The 18,032-nt window shown below is 37.0% G+C and overlaps 1 protein-coding gene across 1 annotated transcript in view; it reads right to left on the reverse strand.

Moving 5' to 3' along the window:
• Positions 1-18,032, reverse strand: part of lamc1 (laminin, gamma 1) — a 79,891-nt gene that overhangs the window by 23,346 nt on the left and 38,513 nt on the right. The window contains exons 2-7 of the mRNA XM_051914681.1: positions 14,354-14,658; positions 10,650-10,780; positions 7,717-7,883; positions 5,672-5,860; positions 5,174-5,291; positions 3,970-4,068 (exon numbers count right to left, since the gene is read on the reverse strand). Of these exons, the coding sequence (XP_051770641.1) occupies positions 3,970-4,068; positions 5,174-5,291; positions 5,672-5,860; positions 7,717-7,883; positions 10,650-10,780; positions 14,354-14,658 (1,009 nt within the window). The remainder of the gene's footprint in view (positions 1-3,969; positions 4,069-5,173; positions 5,292-5,671; positions 5,861-7,716; positions 7,884-10,649; positions 10,781-14,353; positions 14,659-18,032) is intronic.

The following is an 18,032-nucleotide window of genomic DNA, read 5'->3' on the forward strand; positions in this document are numbered from 1 at the left end:
ATGTATTAAAAATTAGGCATTGCTTACAATATTATTATTATTATTTATTTTTGTTTGTTTCTAAGAAATGTATTATACTGTATGGCCAGAGATGTACAGTTATTGTTGGATATGTGTGTTGTTCTATGTGTGTGCGCTCAAGGACACACAGAACTGTGGTTCTACTCCTAGAACCTTATAAGGACATCAGCCATCTTGGCTGAGTTTACTGGAGTTCAAGGACACAAAAGCCAGACAGCTCGCACCTGCGAGGCCTTGAGAAGGATCTGGAAACTTTAGGAAAGTTACAACGTACGTCAATTAAGAAGATAACCCAACGTCTGCAATAAACAGCAGGAGTATAAAAGACTGATGAGTTGATTGCCTCTTCGGATACTGATACGTCAGTACCCCCGACGCCTAGAAGCCCAGAGCTGAGAACAAGAAACCCCAAGCTGAAGATGGGAAGCCCAGAGCTGACTACACCTTTGACTCAAAAGAGTGATTACTTTATTTTATACCTTAATGATGAAGTTTTATTTGCCTTTACATTTTTGTTTATTATAAAAAGAAAAGTAACCAATTAAAAGAAATTTAATTGATTACAAAAGCTGCCTACCTTGGCTTGATTTATAGTGTTTTAAGACTTTGAACAAGAACGTACCACAGAGGAGTCTTCTGACCAAATTGTAAGTAATTTTAAATGCTTATAATTTAGGCCAGACTCAACTTACTTTACCTAACCTGAGAATAATAAATAATAAGGTTAAAGGTGTTAAGATCAAAATACACACCGAAAAACACTCAAGAACCAATGAGGTTCATTCTTGAGTTATGCAGCACATTTGAGCATCCTCAAGAACCAATGAGGTTCATTCTTGTGTTATGCGGCACGTTTGAGCTTCCTCAAGAACCAATGAGGTTCAATCTTGTGTGTTACGCAGCACATTTGAGCTTCTGGAAGAGGGTTGTTCTCGTGCGTCAATCAGGTTCGGTTGAACTTCTGTTTATGTTCACTGATCAATGTTTATATGTGAATAAAAGCATAAATTCAATCTGTTCATCATATAAAGCGATCAAGTCTCTTCAGAAAATTTGGACTAAACCGCTCGATTCATATGGATTAGTTTTACAATCTCTTTATGAACTTTTTGAAGGGTCAAAGTGTCAGTTGTGTAGCTGTCTATGGAGGGACAGAAAGCTCTCAGATTTCAGAACTTAATTTGTGTTCTGAAGATGAACGAAGGTCTTACGGGTTTGGAAAGACATGAGGGTGAATAATTAATGACAGAATTTAAATTTTTGGGTGAACTAACCCTTTATTTTGTGATTTTAGTTTTATTTAATATTTGACAAGTTACTGATGAGGGACATTTCAAGTATTTTAATAAATGTCATACTAATTATTTATTTGAATTAAAATTATTATTACAGTTTTATTCATCTAGATTTTAATTCACTCTTAGATTTTATCTAGATTTTTAAATTTAACTTCACCATTTGTAAAACCTTCTTACAAAAGGAGTTGTGCAATGTAATTTATTCAGCACCAAATGACTGAGAAATACTGTTTTTGGGTTTGTATGCGGGCCTTACATGTTAAGTCATAACATGTGGAGTGAGGGAAGTAAACGGGTCATCAGTTAACATCAGTGAGATCATCGTTGAGCTTCTAAAAACAAGTCACACATAAATCAAGAGCTGGAGCTTTAGCCACACTCTCTTTAGTCCTTACTGAACCTGTCTTTTTCATTTCTCCCCCTCTGTCTGTGTGTCTCATGAGTATATACTGCAGGGATTATCCTGTCCATGTGTGGCCAAACTTGGTGACTGTGAGGAATGGCACAGCCGACATGTGAGTGAAAGGTTAGAGTTTTCTTTATGCAAAGTGCAAAGCAAAGCAAAGACAAGCAGAAAAGCTGGGATTATGCAAAAATCAAATACTTGGGATGGTTGTTTAAATTAGGGGTTGGCAATTAAAAGTCATGATATGCTGTTTAATCCACTAAATATCAATATTTGTGAACAAAAATAATACTGAATTTTTGTAATTACTGTAATTTATTGTAATGGTTCTTAATAAACATTCAAAAGTTTGGGGTCAGAAAGATTTTTTTTGAAAGGAAATTACTATAATCCTGCATTAAATTTATAATTTATAATGTTACAAAAAGATTTCTATTTCAAACAAATGCTGTTCTTTTTATCTTTCTATTCATCAAAGAATCATAAAAAATGTATTAAGGTTTCCACAGAAATATTAAGCTGCACAACTGTTTTCAACACTGATAAGAAATGCAAATCAGCATATTAGAATGATTTCTGAAGGATCATGTGACACTGAAGACTGGGGCATGTTCAAGCTGAAACCGGTGCGCAATGTTTGGTCACAGTTTCCGGGATGAGCGACATGTTTCCTGGAAATGGTGTGCAACGGGTTTGAGATACGTTTTCTCTTGTTTGGTAGGTGTGTCAAAAATGTCAGCCCAATCAGTATCAACATGCATATAAAACCACGCAGTATTAAAGAAACAGCTTGTAAATGTAATTAACATCAAAATAAATTCACAAGAGCAAGTATATTGTTTGCACATGTTTATTTACATTAATGGCAAAATAACTTAAATAATAAGAGCACAAGTATAGATCTGGAACTTCTTTAAGTCTGTCTAAATATCATTTAGTAATTGCAATGTCTTCTGGTCCATATCCTTTCCTTAGGAAGGTGTGCTAGACACTGATTAATGTAACATAAAAATATTATACTTATATATTTTGCTATTGTATTGTGGAGTGATACTTTCATAAACTTTCATAAACATAAAGGCAAATTTTGAATCACAATAATTAGGAACCACAGTTTCCACAAATCCCTTCACTCGACTGGGATGTTCTCTTTTATTCTGGACGGCAAGGGCAGTGACTGTAACATCGAGCGTATTTTGCAGTATTAAACATGTATTTATACCGATTTCATCAGGCTCCAAAATATTCTTCAAAAAGAAAATTGTATGGCCTTCTCAGCTGCCATAGTTGCAACTCTTGCGTCATCAGAACGGGGTGTTCAACGCACTACCGTTTCCGTTTAAAAAACGTTTTGCAACATTTTGTCGGGGCTGAACGCAGCCCTGGAGTAATGATGCTGAAATTCTGCTTTGCCATCACAGGAATAAATTACAATTTAAAATATATTAAAATAGAAAACAGTCATTTTAAATTGTAATAATATTTCATAATATTAGTTTTACTGTATTTTTTGATCAAATAAATACAGCCTTGGTGAGCATAAACATTTTAAAAATCTCACCAACCTCAAACTTTTGAATTATAGTGTGTAGTCTATGATTAACTGCATTCTTTTTTTTTTTATTGTGTTATTCATTTTATTTTTAAAATTCAAATCACCCTTAATTAAAGACTCACAATGAAATATGTAGAGATAGCCCATCACAGTCAACAGGCAGAACAACAAGCTAGTTAAACTTTGGTGACTGCAAGTCTGGAGGCCCTACATGGTCTGGCTGAGGGCTCTCAGCTGGGAAACCTTTGCCATCCCTGAGCTATTTTCTCTTCCATCTGACACTGAGAGTCCTAATTCTGTTTCTCAGACACACACATGGCCTCAGATCCTCTGTGTGTCACCCACATAGGGACTTTCCCTAAGAAAAACGGCGTAGACGTCAGACGCCCCTTATAAACGTCTGTTTATAAAAGCTTTGACAGACATCCTCCTAACAGAGCAGGAGCTGAAAAGTGGACCATCTTTATGGAGCTTCTGAAGTGTTGATGTCAGAATTAATTCTGTTGATGACTAGCTTCTAATTTGAGAACATATTAAACAAACCCAGTAATTATAACTTTTGTTCTTGTGAACAAGTCAAGTATGGACAATGCTAACAGCGCGAAGGTGTTTAAAAAGCCACAACAGTAGCCACTGTGTGTGTGTGGGTGAACATGTGCATGGATGTTTGGTAAAGTAATGAGTCTGACCTGTCACAGTTGAATCCATCCACATTTTCCTTGCACTGGCAGCGTCCAGTCTGGACATCACACTCCTGCGTGCTTCCAGCCGGATTACAAGAGCAGGGTCTGTAGAAGGAAAAGAGGGAGAAATAAAGTCAAGGAGAGGGAATCAACTTTAAAAGACACTGATTGTCAAGTCTGCATTCTAATATAACCTTCTAGAAAAGAACGACAGCTTCTGGGGTCCTTAAAAAGTTAAAAAATTAAAGATGAAATGTGCTAGATTGGTGGTTTAAGCCATGCCAGCAGGGCCTAAAATGAACATTTGCCAAGCGCCAAATGAAAAATTGCCGTTGGAGAGTATATGAAATGGTATCAATCTCAAGAAGACACAAAAAGGAACTCAATTCATTACTTGCACGCAGCTTGGGAAGTTTTCTGTGCGCAAACATCCGAAGCGCGTGCCCAGAAAGCCACATCTCAGACAGCGTGCGAACACTGAATTGAGCTGTCTTTCACGTCTTCTTGTGCTTGAACGAACTAATTCACACAAATTTATGTAAAAAAAAAATTGCCTGTCTCGGGTAGTATCCTAATAAACATAGTTGGCTATGGCTTAAGTGAACGTAAACAGTCCAGAAACACAACGCATGTGTACAGTATCAGTATATTGGATCCGTGCATTAGGTCCTAAAGTGACAGCAGCCTAATATTCCTGCTGCTGTCTGAGTTTTTAATGTTAATCAAACAACAAAAGACAAAGGAAAAAAAAAAAAAAAAAAAGAAAATCACTCACGGCTCTTGACTGAATAACTTTTGTAACTTTAAGGATTAATCTATATTTAATTTATACAGTGAAGACTATGCAGTGTTGTTTTACATTTGATTACTTTATTCAATTTCTATACTTGAAAACTAACCTGAAAAGCACTGTTCATTTCATTTGTATCTTTGTTCTACTGTATTTATTTGTGCCATTACTTGTAATTTGATTATTTGTTCTTATTATTTTTACTCACTGTTCACTTGTCTTTAATATTGTTTTAAAGTTATATTAGTTAGGCTAGTAGTTTTAGCTGTGGTACTGAAATTGGAGTAGAGAATTGTGAATTTTCACTGGTACCTAAAATTTTGGTGTCATTACTTTCACGGCCGGCAAAAAATTTTCAGGTGCAGCAAAAATCTAGTTTTAGGCCCAGCATGCCAGCATGGACACGTTAAAGCACTTTACCTGCAGCCTGCCTCCGTCAGCGTGTGGTATCCAGGCTGGCATCTGTCACACTTATCTCCCATCACTCCCGGCTTACAGCTACACCTGCCAGTGTTGTCACACTGAGTACTGAGAGAACCTGGAAATGAAGAACCAATAAAATAAATGGTTTCAAACTCTGTAGGACTATTCAAATTTTACACCAGAACAAGATGTTTAAATAAAATAAAATAATCCCTACTGGCACCTTCACATATCACAGTATATATTTGTTCATCTTTGTTGAATTTGAACGGTCAGCGTTGTATTTTTGGAGTTTTGTGAGAACCCTTGTGATTTTAGCTCCTTGAGTGAAAAAAAACCCCGAAACAAAGAAAAAAAAACAAAAAACAAACAAACAAAAAGAAAAAACATTCAAAAAAAGAAAAAAATCATTAAATAATAAAATAAAATAAAATAAAATATGCATGGCTTTTTATGCATCTTCAACCTTGGTCCTGCAGTATGGCTGTTACGCACCAACAGGGTTGCAGCTGCAGGAAAGACAGCGCTGGCCGGAAGGAACTCTGTAGTAGTTGTCCAAGCATCGCTCACAGTTCGGCCCATCTGTATTGTCGGCACAGTTGCGACAGTGACCTCCGTGTCCAGTGGCACGATACAGCTCGGGGTCGAAGTAACATTCTGCGCTCTTTCTGTTACAGTTACATGCTGAAATAGAGACACAACCTCAAGTCAGAACTTCAATGTATAAACTCCCAGGGGTGGCATTAATGTGCCTATTACACAGACAATCACATTTGCACATAAGATAAATGCCTGAAAAATCTGGGGAGGAACTAGGCTGAATTACGCAGATGTGGTTTCGCAATCATCAGGATTTCGAGTAGGACTTCTGCCTGAGTACTTGGCTGGATACAAGACACATTAGTGGAAATAAGATGATGGAGGAGCAGGAGCTGTGTGGGCGTGAGAACATTGGGTCTCAGGCTGCTGTACATCAGATGTCCACATTAGTCATGCATTTCCAGGAAGCGCCTGGATGCATGTGTCCAGATGAGGGGAGGGAGGACACCAGAAACCCCTTCCATTCACAATATGACTCCAGTTTAAAGAAAACAAAAATGACTCAGTATGGAGGAGGTTAGTCTGTGGGGACAGAGTGTAGTTCTACATGTACTCATGACAGAGGAAATCAAACAGGTGGGATTTTGCATCTTCCTACGTATTACACAATAGGAGACAGAAAAGGAAATGATCTTTCTGAGGTTGTTTTTCATACATGGAAAGTAGATTTATTTTACATGGAAAGATGATTTATATTGCTAGCTTCCAAAAGGTGGAAAAAACTTTCTAACCCCAAACTTTTGAATGGTAGTGTACACAACTGATGTATATGGGTCATTGACAAATAAAGTTTTTAAAAGTGTAAAAAAACATAATGGAGATATAATTAATTTGTTAACAATGAGATTATGTGGTTTTTATAATCAATTAACACTGCTTTTGTAATTTTTTACAAGATGGACAAAATTTGTAACCAAAAAAAGTCATCCGATTTAACCAAAACTTTGGTTTTACCGATGACACTTTTGGTTATACCGAATGACGATATTTTCAAACAATGCTAACAGACTGATATTTAGCTAGCTAGCAAAAGGGCAATCAAACATTTTATATTTAGTACAAGTTTTTAAAATATTACAACATTTTCCATGTTTTATAGCGGTTGCACTGAATGACCTGATGTTTCGGGACATGCGTATGAGCAAATTAAAACATTAATTTTAGTTAAAAGAGAGTTAGTTACTTTGCTTCACGACCATGTGGTCCTTTGCAGGTGTCTGAATGATGTCACATCCTGTCACAAGATACTGACCGCATGACTTGATCCAAAATGGTCCCTTTATATTGGTTACTCCGAATGACATCAATGAAATTCATTTTTCCGGACATTCTTTCTCATAACAAAGCAACGACTTCTACACATAATTTTAATACCATTTTGCACTATGTTGATATATGATGTTATAAAATAATGCCAGAATAAAAAATATATACAATTATTACATTATAAGATATTTTAATCACAAATTAAATGGCTGTATTGGCCTTTGGACGGTTAAACCGGATGACCTTTTGACACTTCAAAATCTTTAAAATACCTTTATATGTAGTAAAATATAATTAAAACCTTTTGGATTCAATAAAAGTGATCTAGTTGTACTGCCTTACATACTTTGGATGTCATATCTTTGTTTTTTATTATTATTAAGGCCTTGGGACAAAAAAAATGACCCGTCACGTCATTGACCCATATACGAACATATACTTGGAATATAGTGCACAAGTCTGTTTCGACAAAAGGTTATGATATTCTTAAATATGTATTAAAGTTTGGCAGTATAAAAAAGGATGTTTTTATTTATACAGGTTTGGAATGATATGACGGTGAGTAAATGATCATATTTTAATTTTTAAATGATCTATTCCTTTATATGAGGAAAAACGATTGGAAGCGAAATTAGTCTTCTTTAGAAAGAGTTGACAAAACACGAAAGACTTACGCAGACACTCGTTGGGGTTTTCAGCAGTGGCTCTTCTCCAGGGACGGTCATTGTAGAAGGGCTTGCACCTATTGCAGTCTGCTCCCTCTGTGTTGTGTTTGCAGTTACAAACCAGCTCGCTGCGCTCGTTCTTCACACACTCGCTGGCATGGCCATTACACTTGCACCTGGGTGGGGAGGGGGGAAGGTAACAGACCGGTCAGGTGCAAAGGCCCACCGCACAATGATAGGGCACACTTTACTGTATGTGTACACATCCTGCTGCTGATGTGCGAAACAAGAAACCAAGCAGGCACAAACGTGCCGCAAAGCTGTTCAAACACAGAGCTCTGACGATGTTTGTTGAGCCTATCACTGAAACGTCACTGCACCTTTGTTGTCAGATTGAGTGGCTGATGTCTGTGTTTTTATCCTGCCTGTCCTTTGATACAGTGGGCAAGAGTATGAGGTACAGTACAGTACAGTACTACTACGGTATGCAGTGCTTTTGAACAGACCGTTTTTCATCCAAGTCTTTTAACCAGCAGTAAATACTGCATATTAAAGAATATCAAGCTGGAAATGCATTTCATTTGTATTTTCATATGCAATGCCAAAACAGAAGGAATAAAAGCATCTTAAAGGATTAGTTCACTTTCAAATGAAAATTAGCCCAAGCTTTACTCACCCTCAAGCCATCCTACTGTAGGTGTAAATGACTTTCTTCTTTCTGATGAACATAATCGGAGATATATTAATAAATATCCTGACGCATTTGAGCTTTATAATGGCAGTGAGAGATGCCAATGAGTATGACCTGAATAAAGGCCTTTATTAACCCCCCGGAGCCGTGTGGAGTACGTTTATGATGGATGGATGTGGATGGAGGCACTTCCCTCAGCTCATACTCGTTGGTCCCGCTTACTGCCATTATAAAGCTCAGATGCATCAGGATATTTATTAATATATCTCCATTTGTGTTCATCAGAAAGAAGAAAGTCATTTACACCTAGGATGGCTTGAGGGTGAGTAAAGCTTGGGCTAATTTTCATTCGAAAGTGAACTAATCCTTTAAATGTAGTCCATATGACTATATTTCTAGTCTTCTGAAGTCATACGATAGTTTTGTGTGAGGAACAGACTGAAATTTAAATTCTTTACTGACAATTGTAAACAGAGCATAGGGGCTACTTTTTTGTCCTCTTGCAATGTATGTTAAAAAAAAAAAAAAAAAAAAAATTATATATATATATAATTTTTTTTTCCAGTTTTGCAGCTTGACAGTTCCATTCCAGTATTTTTATGCAAATTTAGGGACACAATTAAACAGTATACATTTTAAGTAAATATTCTAAGACAAACTACAATGGAAACATATTTACAGCATAAATAACAATATGTGGTTCAAAAAAAGTCAAGTGATTGAATAATTTGCTCCAATGGTTGGCTACTATTACTTCCTTGAAATGTCTATTCTCTCCCATTTAATAAAATGTGGAACATTTAATAAAAGTGTCAGTGGCTTCATCTTCAATTTCTGTTTTTCACCTTTTTTTTTTTTTTTCTCTCCACTTTAACACATTGGACGGAAACGTTGCTTTTATTTACATGATATTCCAATTGTTTGCATTAAATTGCAATAAGTTTGCAATAAATTATTACATTTGCAACTTGGACAGAAAGCAACACAAAGTAACAATATATGAGGGAAACAAAAATTGTTTTAAAAAAGTTTTAAAGCTCCTTTGCAACTTTGCCAGATTACCAAAATTAATTGAACATCCATTCAGGGCCAGAGTTTGGGCACATAAGAGGACTTATTCGTCTTTTAATTTGTCATGAACATGCATCAGAGAGTATATTCACCTAGACAGACACTTTGACAGAAGCCTCAGAACAAGAGAGGGCTTGTGCAGCTGAAGCCACCTCGTACACATTGTTTCAGGTGTTATTTGGCAAAGCCTTATGGAAAAGGTGACGTGAGGAATAATAACTCGGTGGAGGATATGCACTCATCGGACATGCATTCTTTCCCTAACATACACTTATCAGGGATGCATTAAAACTCCCAAGACACTACGTTTCTGGTTATCAGATCACATGAGGCACATCCAACTGCCATTCAGTGCTGATTTGTCTGCTGGACAGGAGCACTGAGGCCGTGAGGCAGCAGGTGTAAATTATTCCCTTCAGCCTCAGCCTTGTTCCCTTTCCAGACTCTCTGCCCGCCCCATTCCAGTTCCTCTGTGCTCTGTAATCCAGCACTCTCAGGCAGGAATGTAGGGAATGTGGGCTGTGTAATGGAAATCTGCTCCACATTTCAAACAGATTAAGGTAAAAAGACATGCAATGGAGCACCAGGAGATGTTTCACACTTGCTCGACAGTGCTCTGATCCCGTATAAGGGCTTCTTCAGCATGTCCTTCATCTTAAAAGCTTACTGTCATAGTTTACAGATTCCACAGACAGGAAATAAAGAGGTATTTCTTTCACTGTTGAGTTAAGATAACTGCACAGGAATTCCTTTTGGTCCTTTTATATACATGTATATATACACAATTGAACAAAATGGTTTAAAACAAGACATTTTGTGCTATTTTTGACCCGTGTGAGGTAAGAAAAGGCTTGTTCCACTACATCCCAATCAACCCTTTTCTCTGAAAGTGCGAAAACTCACACTGCAACGATATAATCTTTCAGAGCGTTGGTTCATCTCTTTTGTTTGCACACTGAAAAAAAAACTCATATCATCTTTCAGGTCACATGTCCAGCATTCCAGATGGAGCTGTTGATATCCTTGGTTTGAGTACAAGGCAGATATGTGAATGTCTCAAACTACATATTGACATATTTACACGGGAGAATGAAGCAACACAAAGAACCACGTTCAGAACAGCTGGAGATGCTGATTTAAACTTATGTTCAGAGAGCAGATGTTAAAACTGAAAACGTACCTTCCTCCCACAGCAAAGTCTGAGATGGCGTAGTAGTAGGATTTGAGAACTTTGGGATCATTGAAAACTTCATCTCCGAAAGTGTTTAATCTGTTCAGGGTCACTCTGATGTCTGTGGCAGTCACCCAATCCTGATAGAGAGAAAACAGTGGTGTTACAAATTAGGCATTTAAAAAAAAAGAAAAAAAAAAAAAAAGAAACAATAACAACATGGAGGAATGTAGATAGAGAAAGGTCAGTCATAGATAAGCATGTAAAGAGATTTTTTTTTTTTTTTTTTGGAATAATTATTGGAGACTTTTGCAGGGAAGGATTCTTCCCATCTGTTCTGTGTGCAGATATTTAAAGAAAATAAATCTTCAGGTCTCTAATCTAAACCAAACCTGCTAGAGTCACTTTGAGTCACTGTAATGTCTGCAGAAAGATTTCATGGGAAAAGAAAAACACCCGTGTGGCGTTTAGCATGTAATCATTTAGAATGATGTTGCACATTACTTGCAGCTGAACTTTGCTTGCTTTGGCCACATGTTGGGAGTGCCAAAGGGAACAATCTCAGAAACCAAAGAAAACATGACTCAGATCAAGGCATTAGTCCTTTTCTAAAAACTTTGCAAGCATTTCCTCCAGCGTTGCTATAAACCGTGTGAGTTGTTATTTTACAAGTGGACTGACAGATTAGCACAGGGGTTTAAAGTGGAGCCAGGCAACCCTGTAACAACAGTGAACATCTTCAGTCCACTAAACCCCTGCTAGAACTGAGGAGGAAACTTCCTTAAGTCATTCTGACACCTTATCCGGATATCAAATCCGAAGCAAGACGCAACCCAAAGCAAGAGTTACGCAGACAATCTGTAATAAAATTCATAAACTCACACATCAGTTGTGGTAAACGGAAGCTCAAGCATGTTTGCATGCGAGAAGGTTCATTCTCGTGTGTTACGCAGCCCGTTTGAGAGGTTTACTCTCATGCGTCAATCAGTTTCAGTTGAGCTTCTGTTTATGTTCGATGATCAATGATTATATGTGAATAAAATCCTAAATTAAATCTGTTCATCATATAAAGTGATTGATTCTCTTCAGAAAATTTGGAATAAACCACTTGATTCATATGGATTAGTTTTACGATCTCTTTATGAACTTTTTGAAGCGTCGAAGTGTCAGTTGCGTAGCTGTCAATGGAGGGATAGAAATCTCAGATTTCATCAAAAAGATCTTCATTTGTGTTTCGAAGATGAACAGAAGTCTTACGGGTTTGGAACGACATGAGTAAATAATGACAGAATTTTCATTTTTAGGTGAACTAACCTTTTAAGGATGGGCAGTACCATCAATTATTTCAAGGTGCGGATTTTATATATCATAAGTGTTGTCAAAAGTTTCGACCGTGGTACCAAGTCAGTACTGAAATTTTAAAAATAGGCAGGAAGCGCTCAGTGAAGAGCGTTATTGATGTCTATTTACAGCATGTTTTCGAAGTGCTGATCATTGTAGCCAATCACAGACATATCTGATGTGTGCGTGAACACAATGGCCAATCAGGGGTGTTTACGAATCCGCTCAACAGCGCTCAAAGCGTCACATTTTTTAAATTTCAGTACTGACTTGATATCGCAGTCGGTACTTTTGACAACACTAGATATCATTGTATAATTTTATATATCACAGTTACTGTATATCACTGACTGTATATCACAATACATAGCAACATAATGATGACAGGGTTTTGACTTTTGAGGGCACTTTCACTTTAACTCTTTCTAGTCACCAAGAAATGCAATATGACAAGATCATCAGCACTGCATGGAAACATAAAACAAAAAAAGTAACAGCTAATTATCAACTAATGATGACAGATGACGAGTGAAGCAACTTGTTGTGGATCATTTCCAAAAGTCCACAAACAAACCTTGTCATCTTTACTCATCACATGCTTCTATATTGGAGCAGACATGACAGCCACCTAAACCCACAGAAACAGATCCATTCCTATAAAAAGAGTTTCGGGGCTTTGATATTAATAGTTTTACGCCACATGAGATGTCTGATTTGGAAGCATCTGACGACAGTACTAATTTTGTACATTTGGTAAAGGTAACATTACACATGACCACATGAAGCACTTATTTGGTGATACATACCTATATTTCGACAAGTGTTTAAGTGAAATGTGAATACTAATCAAGTAACCAATGGTGCAGTCTCATTTCACTAAAGAAGAGCTCCCAAAATACTTGGGTATAATGACTTGGGTGTTCAACATGTGAAAGTGCATGGTGAAATGAAACTGAAAAAAATGATTCAAAAAGACCCAAATCAGATCACAGTGTTCCAGCTCTTGCATGTACACACTGCACATCATCCATGCACACACACTCTTTTCCAGCTGTGTCTGTGTGCTGCCAAGCACATTCAGGACGGGGTGGGAAATCTGGGGGCGTCACCTAGTAACATGTTGCAACTATTGGCTGTGCCGAGCGAGCGGGAGGCGACATACCACCTGGACATCACACCACGGGTCTCACGAACACACTCCAACCAGCCTGCCTGCTTCCACACATGAATTCAGCCATACATTATCTGCTGTCCACCCATTCCTGCTCATATCTCACACACTTAACCTTTTCTCACCTCCCCGTAACCAGGGCAGCATCTTGTTTTGGCTCGGCGTGCAGGCCGTTTTCCCTGCCTGACAACAAATTCCATAGTCAGCATGCGGAAGGACTGACTCAGCTCAGTTTGGGCTGAGCGTCTGTCTCTTATTCAGCTAATTAGTCTGAAAAATGTTTTTTTGTGTGGTTGTGGTCTCTGGAAGTATATCAAGTTCTGGTTAACTGAAATAATGTAATAATAATACTGGTATTTCTGTGGCATGTAACGGCTAGAACGTGAAAACGCACAGTAAACCTATTTGTGAGCATTAAAATTGATACTTTAATGAAACAACAAAATAATGGTGCAAACTACTCAGCCACGGGGCATAAAATAGAACAAAACAAAAAACAATTTTTTTTTTTTTTTTTAATAAAATAAAACAGGTTAAAGTACACTACTGCTAAAAAGTTTGAGGTCATTAAAGATTTTTTAAATTTATTCAGCAAGGATGCATTGAATTGATAAAAAAAAAAAAGATTTTTACATAAATTAAAAAAAAGTAAATAAAATTATAATTCAATTTATTATTAATTCAAAAAAAAAAAAAAAAAAAAGTGAGTACACACCCTCCGTAGTGAGTATAACAGACTTCTTTCAAAAAAAGGACTACCTCTTATTAAATTAATAAATTGTTGAGAGAAAAATTACTATTTGAACGAATATTTATTATTATTATTATTATTTTCTGCTATTATAGAACTTATTTTCCAGAAAATATGGTAAATGGAAATGTGTTATTTTATTGTTATATTTTGCAAAAAACAGTATCTCTCACATGAAAACCGCTCTAAATTATGAGTGGTTTTGTTTTAGGCTGCAGAAAGTTGCTCAATCTGGACAGAAAAATCTTGGAAAAGTAACTTGGCTGCAATCACACATTACTACACAACCACACATCTGGAAACTGAGATTTCGATTCCCACCAATAACTTTGTTATGTCTGAGACTGCGAATGATGTGATCGCTTTTGACTTCATGAGTGAGTTAGGGGAATCAAAGAAGAGCGAGCGACCAAGAGAGATAACAAAATGAGAGATAGAAGACACTTTTACCTGCAGTACAGGGCTGTTGTCGAAGTTATATGCGCTGGGTCGGCCCTCGAGCGTGGAGAAGGCCACGTTTCCTCCGGTGAGGGGTGAGATGTCGCTAAACTCATCTGTGCACAGAGCCTGCTGCTCGTCCTCGCTCGTGCGGATAAAGCCGCGGTTGATCTTGCTGTAGGTCTTCTCGCAGGAGCCGCTGTAGTACTGGTAGGGAATCCAGGGCCCGTCCTCACTGGTGCGCTTGTAGATGGCAAAGCTCTCAGGACGGCTGGTGTGGAACTTCAGACGCACATAGGTGATGTCGAAAGCCTTGCCTGGAAGAAAAGAGAAGGCAATATGAAATCACTGAATAATTTAATTCCTTTTAAACACTAAAATTTAACACCATAAATCACTGAATCTGAACAGATCATCAGAAAGTCCTAATATTCAAATGGAAAATTAGCAGAATCAGCATGCATTGCATGGGAAAGTCACAGATAAACATATGCTGCACATCCTCACCGTATCGGATCATATATTTAGGTAAACACAGAAGAGGAGATCAGTGAGACATGTTCTATAATGTACAGAGAATGCAAGGCAGATATCACATCGATAGGCTGGCAGTAGTGTCTGCGAGTTAAAGGTAGAACGGAGTTCAGATAAAGCTGGAAGATGACTGGATGGATACCATACGCTCTCTTTACTAAACAATCTGTGCTTGAGTACGGCCCACTAAAGATAGAGCTGGATTCAAGGACTGGATAAGACACTAAATCAGCAACGCAGGTGTCAAACATACACACATCTCTGAAAGATTGCACAGAATCAAGGTTAAGCAGACAAGCCTGATATTACACACAGCTGGCGTAACGCCATGCAAACATAACCTTGTTCCGCTCAAAATACCTCGGAGCTCCTTCCTGTCTGATAAGATCTGCAAATCCTTGTCCTCAAATTTCTATTGTTCAGCTCATTTTTTCCCCTATAGCTACTGTAGGAAGCAGGGTCATAACCACTTTAGAAATTGTCGACTTTTTTTGTATTATTTATTCGAAAATACAATAAAATTCATACATACAATGACTTGCAATTCTACGATGAGCATGTTTTTAGTTTCTGAATTAAAATGAATTTTGATATTTTTTTGGGGTTGGTTCAGGTTGTGTCAGATGGTGTGACTCCCCCAAAAATATGATAATTACAAATTAATAATTCATTACATGACATAAAAATACTTTTACCTTGAAAATACATTTAAAATAATTTTGACATTCAAAATGTAAAGACATTTTTTTATTTTTTTATTTCATGGTTACAGCACACACACTACCGTTCAAAAGTTTGGGGTCGGTAAGATTTTTTTAATGTTAAAGAAGTCTCATATGCGCAACAAGGTTGCATTTATTTAATCAAAAATACAGTTAAAAACGGCAATGTTGTGAAATATTATTACAATTTAAAATAAACATTTTCTATTATACATTTTTAAATGTAATTGTAAATAATAAATAGCTGAATTTCCAGCATCATTACTCTAGTCTTCAATGATCCTTCAGAAATCATTCTAATACTGATTTGGTACTCATTAATTAATTTTAAAGGGTTAGTCAATGTGACGGCAGTGGTTCAACCTTAATGTTATGAAGTGACAAGAATAATTTTTGTGTGCAAAAACAAAACAAAAATAACGACTTTATTCAAGAATTTTTCCTCTTCCCTGTCAGTCTGTTACGCAGTTGGCGCAGTGCTGCGTTTCCGTGTTTCCGTATTCTCGTCGCTTCATAACATTAAGGTTGAACCACTGCAGTCACGTCGACTGTTTTAACAATGTTTTTACTACTTTTCTGGACCTTGAATGTGGTAATTTCGTTGCTTTCAATGGAGGATAAAAAAAAACCTTTTGGATTTCATCAAAAATATCTTAATTTGTGTTCCGAAGATAATATTTTTTTTTAAAAAACACATGAAAACAGCATGAATACAAGGAGTACGTTTATAAAAGCTTGGCACGTGTGTTTAAACTAGTCGTTTTTTTCCTTTTTAAGGTTTTTCACTTCTTTATTCTGTACATAATTATCTCTCTACCATGACTGGAATCATTTAATCATCAACCAGCTTGAAATTCTTCTTTCCACTCTTTAATGCATAACATGCAATCAAACATTGTCTTGTAAAACGACAAGTGCATAATCACACACTTTTTTTTTTTTTTTTTTTACAAGAAGCTTAGTTTTTTGTGCTTGTCTGGTTTTCAACAGCTTACGAGGTCCTCCAGCAATTATACAGAGCATGTAAAAACATATTTTTGCATGTCTGAGCAAGCTATGTGTGTTGGGGAGAGACTGTAACCAGGGGCCAATGGAAAAGGCATAAAGAGGCATCCTTCATTTAGTGTGAAGAAAATGACACCATCTTTCAGCAGGGCCACGGGGGGGGGGGGAACCAATGTTTGCTTTAGTAAAGAATTTGCTCTCCAAACAAATCCGCAAAATCTAGGGACAACGGTGTGTTAAGTAAATAGACTGAGAGATTGCATCAAAAAGTTAAACTACAGCTAAAGCGCAGGGACTGATGTAAAGCAATGACAAAAAGACTCATTCCTTGCAGCAGTCTCTGAGGGCATTATGGCTGTTAACTTGAAAATGAACTTGCTGACTTTTAGGAGCTCCCTGCACACATCAGGCTTTCAAGGTCAAAGTTCAACAGAAGTGGGAGAGATTTTTACAACAGGGTGTGGACTTTCTGCTTTTTTTTTTGATATTTTTTTAATCTTTAAAAAAAAAAAAAAAAAAAATCTCAGAGAACTAGTCTATACTTCTTTTTCCTGACTTTTCCTTACGTAAACTATTGTGTGATGTTAGAAAGCCAGGAATATACAAAACATTTCTGTTGGTACTTCATCCATTTTTGAGCTGCTCTTTTCTATACAATGGACATGGATGGTGACCAGCTCGTCACATTCTGCTACACAATTTCTTTTAAGTTCCATAAAAACAAAACCTTGCGCTTTTTTTCTTCCTGTGGAACTCAAATTCATGATGTTCATTTTTGAGTGAACCTGCACTTGCAATAAGTACAGATACAAAAAGAAACAGTGCTTAAAAGTTTCACTCTAAAATGAACTCATGTTCACACTCATGTTGTTCCAAACCTGTATGACTTCTTCTGCAGAAAACAAAAGAACATATTTAGCAAAATATCATAATATACAATAGACAATGACTATGTTTACATGTGCACCAATAATGGGATTATTTCTCTTAATCGCAGTAAGATGTTTACATGACACGAGCAGAACTCTTCACTCCAGTTTACATGCAATTTTCATTACTCTGATTATTCGCTAATAAATGGTTATGCCACACACAGATAGGCATACAGTATGTGTGTTACCAGCAATTGTTTTAATCTACTCACATCAAATTCAAAATACATTTATGGACGTACTGGATATTATTTGGTGGCGTGATGAACATCGCAATGTCGGGTTTGCCTACGCTGCTGTCGCGTTCTTCGCGTCGTCTGGATGAAGATATGACGAGCTGTGTTGACAGATTTCGTGATTTGGAGAAGAGAAAACTTCAGAATCATGTCACGGAGTGAACGACACACGGCATCCGTGTTGAACCGAGCACATACGCACTTTGGTCAGAGCGGTAATAAGGTATTATGTATTAAGGTGTTTACATGCGATTATGGTTGA

Source organism: Ctenopharyngodon idella, chromosome 2 (assembly GCF_019924925.1).
Source record: "Ctenopharyngodon idella isolate HZGC_01 chromosome 2, HZGC01, whole genome shotgun sequence".
In the NCBI taxonomy this organism is placed as follows: domain Eukaryota; kingdom Metazoa; phylum Chordata; class Actinopteri; order Cypriniformes; family Xenocyprididae; genus Ctenopharyngodon; species Ctenopharyngodon idella.